Below are 10,681 nucleotides of genomic sequence, written 5' to 3'. Positions count from 1 at the left end.
ATATATATATAATGTAATATAATAGATATTCATATATATGTATATAATCTAATATATTAGATATTCATATATATTTATATAATCTAATATAATATATTAGATATTCATATATATGTATATAATCTAATATATTAGATATTCATATATATGTGTATATTCATATACACACACACACACACACACACACACACACACACACACACACACATATATGAATTGCATTCAAACACCCTGCAGACCTAACAAAACACATCTGCAGGCCTGCTCCTCTGGGTGTGGTCTCTGTTATAAGGCTCCAGCTAAGTCATCCAGAATCATTCCCACTGGCCGCTTCTGCCTTTGTGTGGCCCCATGAATGCAGGCAGCATGCTGCAGATCACATGACTGCTAGTCGCCGATCAAGGTTCCTGACACAGGAGCTTATGGAGAACACCCTCCTCCCTGCTTAGCACTCTCTCTACATGCCCTTACTCTGGTGTCTGCTCTTTGAGCCAGGGCCTCATCCCCACCTCACAACAAAAGTCTCTCTCTGGGGATCCTCCTCATGTTGGGGACCTGTTCAGTCCACTTCTCTGAGCTCCTGGCCTCTCTGACCCCTCTTCTCCACCCCCTCTCTCCCCTGACCACAGTCCACTTCTGAGGCCTATGCTCTCTCAACTGTTATCCCCCCCACCATCTACAGCTCTGAGAAAGAATTTATCCTGCCAGCTTCAACTTACCAAACACATTTGTCCTTGGGGCCCAGGTCGGCCTCCAGCTTGTGGTTTTAAACACTCCACCCTCACTCCCCACTGAGACCCAGCAACCCCAAAGTGGGATCCTGCTGAATGGGGTTAACAGAAAACTAGCTATGCATTTGGGGCAAAATGCCTTGATGCTGGTGACATTTAAACTCCTGCAGATGTCAGTGCAACATCCAAAGACATATTATTGTGCCCTTTCTCTCGCTCTTTAAGCCTGACGGTCCTCAGTAGGAAGCCACGCAATTGAGGAGAAAGAGCAGTACACACATTAGAAATGTGGTACAGACACTCCACAGGCTCAGTGACATGGCCCCAGAAGGTTGTGATGAGAAGGAAAAAAAAGTCTAAAAAATTCCAGAAGTCAACTTGGGAGCAAGAAACTTAGAAACCCGGTGGAAAAAACTGTGCTGACATTTATTATATGTGGTTGCCACTGCGGTGGCCACCCTGCTAAGGGCTAACGCTGAGAAATGACAGCAGAGGGGGACTATGGCTAAAACACTTTTATAATAACACAAAAATGTTAAATGGGCTATAAAATATAGACGAGAGGTTCCAGTTTGTAAGAGAAAATAATTTCCTTTGAGTATTACGCCTCTGTGTCGGTCACTGTTTTGGAAGCTGCGAGGCAATCATTCAAAGTCATAACTTCAGCTCAGATCGATCGAGACTACAATTGCAAATCAGGCACTAACCCCTTGGAACTTTTGGAGTATTTCGTGGAATCGCCTATTGATAAGCACTGACCTGATGTTAATAGAAAAAATGTTTTGGAGGACAGAAGTGGAGAATGACAAGGCCTGGGGAGAATGTATATTTCTCCATATAGTTAAAATTTTAACAACCGTAAGCAAAGTCATAAATGCATTAATATGAAAGCTTCAGAGGGAAAGAAGCACTGTCAACCCAAAGGACAGTTCAGAAGCCTCTAGCAGTCTGCGTGACTCATGATCCCATGAGCAGCCCCCAAGGACGCGTGCATGGTGGGAACGTTGGAAGGCATCACTCAGGCTCCACCTTTGATAGACCTACCCCAGCCTAGCCTGCACCAGCCAGTTGCGTAAGCTGGAAATCCAGGAGTGCACCGTTTCTGATGCCTCTGCCTCCCGAACTAATCTATCAAATGGGACCAGCTGACTCTACCTCCTAAATGTATCTCTGATCCGTCCACCTCTCTCCCTGTTTCTTCACAGCACTGGTGACCATCTGTTATGGGGTAAATTGTGTCTCCTCCGCCTCCCAAGTTCTTTATTTATTTATTTATTTTGAGAGAGAGAACGAATGAGAGAACACGCACATGAGCCGGAGAGGGGCAGAGAAACAGGGAGAGAGAGAATCCCAAGTAAGGTCTGCACTAACAGCACAGACAATGGGGCTTGAACTCATAAAGCATGAGATGATGACCCGAGCTGAAATCAGAAGCCAGATGCTCAACTGACTGAGCCACCCAGGCGCCCCTCCTCCCTCAAATTCTATGTTGAAGCCCTACTGCTCAACACCTCAGACTGTGACCGTATTTGGAAATGGGGCTTCTAGGGCAGACCTTAATCTAATCTATCCGGTGTCCTGATAAGCAGAGAAAATCTGGACACACTGAGATGTATCACCAGCATGTGTGCACAAAGGAAAGCCCATGTGAGAACACAGCTAGCAAAGGAGAGAGGCCTCAGGAGTAACCAACCCCGCCATCTCCATCTCAGAACTGCGGGCAAATAAATTTCTGCTTTTTAAGCCCCCCTAGACTGTGGGGTTTTGTATGGGAGCCTTAGCAAACTAATTTACACTCTGTTGTAGATCACATAATTGCCGATTTCATTTCCAGTGTTTTCAGTCCCAGTGGAAGGGCAGAGAATGAATGAGGGCAGAGAGTTACTCCCATCCACCCAGCGCAGTGCCTGTCCTGGAGTATACACTCAGGAAGCATATGCTGCATGATGAATGGACATCTCTCCACCAGCCTGGTCCGGGCCATTACCACGTCTTCCGTGATTCCAGAACTTTCCCCCTGATAGGTCTCCTCACTTCTCTACTCCCCTTCAACTTGTTCTCCACAGAGCAGCCAAAGTGATCTTGTAACACTTAGATCAAATCAATCCCTAGGATAAATCCCTCCACTGGCTCCTTTTTGCTCTTAGATTAAAACCTAACCTCATCAGGACTCTCAGGGGCTTGAGTGGTCAGGCCTCAGCCTCCCTCCCACTTTCATCCACACCTACGCTCCCTACACTCTCGGTGTTCTGGCAGCACCTGCAGATTCCCAGTGCAGGACATGTGCACTTACTGCTTCCAATGCCTGGCATGCCCCCCACTCCCTAGATCACTACACAGGGGACTCCCGTCTCAGCTCAGACCACATGTGCATAGACACCTCCCCTGCCCCTTAGACTCTAAGGACTCCCCCCTCATGCCAGCCACTCACATTTATTATATTCCCAGCACTATCACTATCTGAAATTATATTCATTACTATTTAAGATTACTTATTTAGTAGCTTTCCTCCCTATGCAAGTCTGCTAAGTTAACACCACGGAGACAAGGATCTAACCAACTTGATCATTTAAGTATCCCTGTGTCCAGCACAAACTCCTGACACATAGCTAATGCACAAATAATTTACTTACTGAAAGGAAGTATAAATAAAAAGCTGGAGTAGACGTAGACTGAGCAGAGAACTTAACCAGGGGCCTTTGCGAGGTACCGTTCACCTCCACACAACTCAGGAGCTATGGATAGACCCCTGAGGACTATATGCACTGCCAGTATTTGTACATATAATTAAGTGGAATTTTTCCAATTCCAGACACTATTGCAGTGTCCTCACATTTTGACTTCTGGGAAGTTTAAGCTTAAGGTGCCTAAGCATCAAGGCTGAATTCCGTGTTGCACTCACATTACAAAGGAACACAGCCAGAGTCACGTCTTTCTGAGTTATATCCCATGGCCCATTTGCTGGGTAACTGGCTCTCAGCAATTCCGTAACCACGCAATCCACATTCCTCAGCAGGAGGAATACGAGGCTGTCAGGAGAATCCTAAATTCAGGAGCATCCCCAAGGAGGGGGAGAATTCCAAAGGGGGGGGGGCATGAGACTTTAGGGTGGGGAGCATCAAACACCCTCCAGACAACCCTCTCCCATAGAGATTTCTCAGAGAGAAGGGAGCATTTGGCTTTCATAGCAGACCATGGACAGCGCTTGGAATCAAGGGGCAGAGCTAAGACTGGAACAAGGGACAGGTATCAGGTGGGGTGACAGCAGAGGGGAAAACTCCAGCTCGAGTGGAGAGATCTGGGATCCCTTATGAGAAAGCCAGACTGGATTCTCCTGGGAAGAGCCAAAGAAAGACAGAGTGCAAACATCAAGCGCTGAGTAAGAAGCAGGGGTGTGGCAGGCTGCAGCAGAGGTGAGGGTCCCCGACGATGATGGGATGTGCACAGGGCTTGGGGAAACTAACCTGGTCTCACAGAGAGACTACCTCAAAACTGGGAGAGCTGTGCAGAGCTGGGTGTGTGGCATTAAGGAGACCGCAGGGAGGGCAGGCATCTCCTGACACAGCTGTCCAGTCTGAGGTCAAAGATCATTCTTTAATGGGCAGCTGATTCCCAGAAGGCCAGGGAGGGGAAGGCTTAATCCAGGTGAGGGGATTAACCGAGTATCTACTATATAAACACTGTGTGGCTGGGGGGACTTCTTCATGTGAGGTCTGGGTCAGCAGGCATGACTGAAATCCCAAAGACCCAGGAAGTAACTCAAAGGATAGGAAGTTTAGACCAGAGCAATGAATAACCCAGTAGGATCTCAGCACTGAGAGGCTGGCTGATTTAGGGGAAGAGGGGCTCTCTTGGACAGACACAAAATACAATTATCCCAAAGACTGTCTTGCCAAAACCCTTTGGAACTTGTCCCAAATTCTTCCAAAGAAGGTGCTCTAAGCAATGAGTCCAACAATGGCATTCTAGTGCTGGGGAAGGAAGTGATGTTCAAGGTGCTAACAATTCATTGCAGAAGTGGAAAGTGTCATTTCAATTAAAGCAACATGGATGGGGCTGAACTGAAAACAGCTCCAAAATGAAAGGACTGAAAGGCCCTGTAACAACCAGGGGCAAAGACAAGGGAGTAGAGAGGGCCCTCCGGGAGATACCTGGAACCAGACAGCCGCCAATAAATTAATGGGAATCTCCAACATGCAGAACGGCTGCTACCCCAGCTAGCCCTCCTCGGAGGTACCCTAATCCCCATGTGTATCCCTCTGGTTACAGTCCCCCCCAGCCAAATGTCACCAGATATGATGCCACCAACTGCCTGTGGGATTTTTCGAAACTGGGAACCACAGTTCTTTGCACAAACACATCCAGAAATCTCAGCCTAAATACAACAAAAGGAGCTTCAAGGGGAAAGTGGATGGGCACAGAAGGAGCAGTATGCCTTTGAAGACTCCTGATACTGTACCAGAAGTACTAACCACATGATAAATCTCTCCCTACGTCTACACAGAGCTGATGAGTGTATCTAAAATTACTTTTAAAGAATTAATAGCTTTGGGGTACTTTTCCCCGTGAGTGAGCAGTGGCTAATTTGCCCAGTGTTTTGGTGGTGTTTTTTTTTTTTAAGACAATTGCACAAGATTCCATCCAAAGCCTTCTAATTCTTCCACTTCAGTGGTCTGAATCCCACTAATAAACAATCAGGACTTTAGACTCCCTTAATGACGGGGAGAGATTCAAACGAAGATGTTTTGCCACTCTCTGCAAATTTCCTGTAGGTACTGCCTGTTGAACAGGCCAGCAAAATGACAAATTTATTCAGGACTGATTGCATTGAGTATGTAAGCATTTCTGAAGGATTAAAAAGGAGGGTGAGAAATGGTTGTGAGCTGAATGAATGGCGGTGCAGGGACTACAGCCTCCAAGCTTCCCAGTCCGGCATGGAGCAAGGCTGTGAGGAGGAGGGAACAGACTTACTGCATGGATGAGCAAGGACCCGGACCTCGTCCACAGCGATGTAGCCAGGATGACCCTTCAAAGAGACGGATTCAAATATCACCTGCAACACACATGGGGGAAGAGTCAATTTTGCAGAAGTGGTTGTAGGCATTATAGGAAGCCGCCCAGCCCCTAAACCTTCTCTTTCAGCTTCCCATGAGAGCCTCTCAAAGAGGCACTACATTACTCTAGCACGCTACCCTGCCAATTGCCTCGGATTTCCAAAACAAGGTAAAAAGGCCACATTCTAATGACCAGCCAAAGAAGAATCAGCCACACGGAATATTTTTAACGGATTTCAGAAATAACGCTTGAATGCAGAAAAACAACCCAAACATGGCTTGAAACCCCAATCTGCACCTTTTTCATTGCTGTTTCAAGTGAAACACAGAGAATTACTTCCTAATATCCCAAACTTTCTTATGAACTGTGACAGGAGCTTACCTTAGAAGCTACCATAAACCAAGGAGGGTTTACCCTGATTTGATTCTACATCCCCCAGGAATATATTCCATCTGAGTTTTTTTTTTTTTTTAATTTTAATTCCAATACAGTTAACATACAGTTTCAGGTGTCCAATATAGCAATTCAGCACTTCCACACAATACCTGGTGTTCATCACAAGTGCACTCCCTAATCCTCAGCCCCTATTTCTCCCCTCCCCCCACCCACCTGCCCTCTGGTCACCATTAGTTTGCTCTCTGCACTTAAGAGTCTGTTTCTTGGTTGGTCTCTCTCCTCAATCTCAATTTCTTAATAATACCTCTTGAAGATAAGCCCCATACACAACTGTTGGTATCCAGGAATTCAAGGGCAACAAGTTCTTTGAATTCTCCATTCTGACTCTCACCCAAACTGTGTATTTCAGTGGAAATTTTACAACTCAGTTAACAGCTGTCCTTGTCACCCACTAACTTCACCTAGAAGATGTGACTATGTGGACACTGTGATTAATGCCGTTGACCTCTCTAATTCCAATGGTCTTTATCTCTCATCAGCTTCAGCCATAGGTATAAATGCTCAGGCTTCTCATATTCTTTAAAAGCTACCCTCTGGCAGCAGGATCTGCTTTAGCACAGTCCAGCTGTGTTACTATCACATTTGGGATTCTCAGTAGTTTCATCAACACTCACTCTCAACACTTCCTTACTTCCCACAGCAAAACTCCCCCCTCCCACTATAATCTGGACTTTTCCCCCCAACACTTTCCCCAGAACTGCTCTCATGGCAAATACCAACAACCTCATAGTTGCCAAATTCAATAGATAGTGTCCCATCTTTATCTTAAGAAGGAAGACAGTGTAATGCTTGAGCTCTTGATCAGAATGCCTGGGTTGCAGTTTTGGCTACACCACTTACTAAGCATGTGACCTTGGGCTATCCTAATTATTAACACATGTTCCATGAATGAATACAATGAATACAAGTCATGGGAGAATGGGTGTGTGATAGTGAAACATACATTAATTAGTTCAGTGTTATCTCTCCCTTCTTCTGCAGAAATAAGAATTCTATAATGAAAGAGAGAATCTTTCATTCATCAGAATTCTTGAGAATTTTTTTTTTTTGTAAAGCATGAGATTTGGGTTTTTTTGTAAAGGTGAGATTTGGGTTTCTCAAAAATAGAAGAAAAATATTCCATAATAAACAAGGGAAAGAACGTTCTCGTTTTCCATTAAATGAGTTAATAATTATAAATTGCTTGCAACATACATGGTAAGATATTGGTAAATGTTACTATTGTTGTTCTTACTCTTGAGACAGGGATGGAAAGAAAAGAGGGAATGTGAGGGAATGGTGGCAGGTTTGGGGAGAGGAGGAAGCTAATAGACTCCCTGATGTGACTGTCCCCTGTAGCCACGACCCCAAGTTTCCACTGAAGTTCATTCTCTCAACAGACTCTTTGGTGTAAGTCATGACTGGCAAAAAATGGTGGAAGCTGGACTTTGGGTCCATGTGGAATTACATGGAAATAGAGGCACATGTGGCTGCAGGAACCAAGGGAGTTAGGGAAGGGTGGTCGGGAAAAAGCACAGAAGCATAGAGAAAAGGACCATGGCAGCCCAGCAACTCATTGATAAAGGCTCCAGACTCACAAGACATTAGAGCTAGGTCCATAGTGTATTTATACCAAAGGGCAGACTCTGGATACAGCTGAGAATAAAGCGCTTCCCAAGAAAGAACTGGGAAAGTCCTCTCTCTGTCACTGCCAAATCACTCAGAGGAAAATGCTCACAAACATGAAGGAGCCCAGAGCATGCGTCTTTAGCATGCCATTCCAGAATCACAATTTTTTTTTTAATAAAAATCATGCAAGCTGTCATGAGATAGACACCTTTGGTGTCTGGGGATTAAAGAGTCAACAACACAGATACGAGACTGGATATATCAGAAATAGTGCTGGAAGGGAAAGGAAAGATAAGAAGGTCCATGCTGAACCCTCCAAGGCCTACCTGGACTCAACTGCTGAGGCAGGTCCCCTGAACACTCTCGATGAGGCTGGCACTAAGGTGAGTAAAGAATTGTAAAGGCTACTTTGGTGTTGTCTGTTTATAGCAGGCAGGGAGAGTGGGGTGGAATACAGGCAGAAGGAGGCTTACCAACACCTAGCAATACTCCATGTCAGTGTAAGGGAGCAGGGACCCTGAGGGGCAGAGATGCAGCCCAAGGCTCAGGCCGGGAAACCCACCTTCTTTGCAGGACATTCTTCAACCTTAAGGCCACTATGTGGACCTAAGGTCAACTACACATGCCCCAGCCCCTAAAACCTTTTAAAGACCTCCTGGGGCTTATATGGAAAGGCATAAACATCTCTCCATGCATAAGCTGTGGAAAAGCCAGCAAATCATCTCCCAGGAGAGGCTCAGAGAGGAATCATCCTCAACCTCTCTAAAACGCAGGTTGTGTGCATGTTAGGGGAGGGGGAGGGGGAGGAGATGTCAGGACATGGTTTAAGGGAGCTGGCATTTTATCCTCCCTTTTGGTGGTCCTTGAGCACAGAATCTGCATAGCAAGAGTTTCAAGGGGTTGCAAACATTTTATCCAAAGATGAGAGAGAAAAATGTTGGCTACCAGCTCCCCTCACAGGAAGAAGACCACATATATCTTCATGGAGAGGGATTCTTTAGGCCGAAATCAAGAGGGCCTCTCACCCACACCAGCCCCATGAGGCCTGGCTAAGATGAGGAGTAGGATCTACTGCCCAGCAGAGAAGGGGAGGTGGGAGAGAGGAGATGGGGTAGAGTGTGAATGGTGGGCGAGAGCAGCCCCCTCTGTGAGACGCACCCCCTTGAACTGTGAGTGAAGTTGCTAATCCTAGAGAGTGACAGATCCCTGAGAAAGAGACTGGACTTCAAGTCCAGTTGAATCCAAGCCAGGCAGGTCCTAGATTTCATGAGTCTACATAGCAATTATAAGCAATGAATAAAAGACCACTTCACCTAGGCTGGTGATAGAAAACACAGTGAGCAGGTAATTGATAAAAAGTTCTCATTTTTTTTAAATCTTGGGGTAGAACAGTTTAGAATCATTAAAAACATAAAATAGAGTTAATATCTCCTGCAAAGGGGCAGAGATTTAAAGTGTAGCTTAGGCAGTTTTAATAAGCCCCAGCTCCTGAGAGGAGGCAGGTGTGGGGCTAGAAGGCAGGGGGGGAGTTCACCCCGGGCCCTGCTGAAACGCTGGTGCCACAGAGCCCACTAATAGAAAAGATGAAATTTCTGTGTTTATTACAGAGCTAAAAGTCAATTTTGCAACTATGAAATATGACTTTAATAAATGAATACACAAGCCATCAGGATCTGAGTCCCAGCACTGCTAAAAACTAAAATTGTATTTAGTCCACAGAATCATACATGCAGGACGGGAGCTTAGGGTCCGATGAATTTTAAAATCCACTTTGCAAGTATCTTTGAATCTCTTGATAGATCTCCCCTTCTCTCCCCTGGATGTATGTGTGGGTGCTGAATCTGGGAGCATGCAGGTGTATGTGCACCTGTGTGTGCCCCTGTGTGTGTGTATGGCCATGGGACTATTAGTGGTTTTGTGTGTGTGTGTGTGTGTGTGTGTGTGTGTGTGTGTGTGCGTGTGTGTGTGCGCGCGCGCGCACGCGCACATGCATGTCTGAGGTGGTGGGGGAGACGTGTCTGTTCTAAACTGTTGCTTTTGGTGCATTAGTGGCCTTCTCACCACAAAGCTCACAGCAGAGGATATAATGTAACGTAATGATGCTGTAGTAGCCGACAAGTTGGAAATGAGAAAATTCTCCCAGATGAAGCTGCCTATCACAGGGATGTACAGAGCTTACAGAGCAGAACTCAACCACAGTGGCCATTTCTTCAAAGAAGAAATCGTTCCCCCTTCCTCTTTTTCTGTTCTCCCCTCTGTTCTTCCCCCTTCTCTCCAATAATTACTGACGGCTACTGCAAGCCTGACATGTCATTTTATATAGATGCAATCTCATTCAATGCACAGAAGAACCCTCCATTGTACCGATTTCCCTCTCCAGTTTACAAATGAAAGCAAGTGATTCGGAATGATGACAGGATACATCCAACATTACACAGCTAGGGAGTGGAAGATTCTCATAATGGGCCTTTTCCCCCAAAAGCAAGAAACTGAGCTTGGAGCCAGAGGACCTACGCAGGATTATAGGAACCTCAGTTTACCAATAATATGCCCTACTCTAGAACACAAGTCTTGCTCCTTCCCAACACAGGGAGTTACTACACAGATAAATTAGAGGCAATATGCTTACCACAGGGCTGGGACAAAGAGGGTATCCAAGAAATGTCCTTTTCCCTCTCTGTATCCCATCGAAGAGCATCGCCAAGAGTGGCACTGTCCTCACCTGGGTCACTTTTCCTGCTCATTATACTTGCATCTGTGGCCCTACCCTATAATCCATTTAACATCAGGCCCTACGTAGAGGTTTTCCAATTGGAGTCCTAAGGCCTCAC

At 45.7% G+C, this 10,681-nt stretch overlaps 1 protein-coding gene across 1 annotated transcript in view; it reads right to left on the bottom strand.

The window, feature by feature from the left end:
- Nucleotides 1-10,681, bottom strand: part of PTPRT (protein tyrosine phosphatase receptor type T) — a 632,313-nt gene that overhangs the window by 572,730 nt on the left and 48,902 nt on the right. The window contains exon 3 of the mRNA XM_049650393.1: nucleotides 5,703-5,784. Within this exon, the coding sequence (XP_049506350.1) occupies nucleotides 5,703-5,784 (82 nt within the window). The remainder of the gene's footprint in view (nucleotides 1-5,702; nucleotides 5,785-10,681) is intronic.

Source organism: Panthera uncia, assembly GCF_023721935.1.
Source record: "Panthera uncia isolate 11264 chromosome A3 unlocalized genomic scaffold, Puncia_PCG_1.0 HiC_scaffold_11, whole genome shotgun sequence".
In the NCBI taxonomy this organism is placed as follows: Eukaryota; Metazoa; Chordata; class Mammalia; order Carnivora; family Felidae; genus Panthera; species Panthera uncia.
This window is presented reverse-complemented; position numbering and strand designations above follow the sequence as displayed.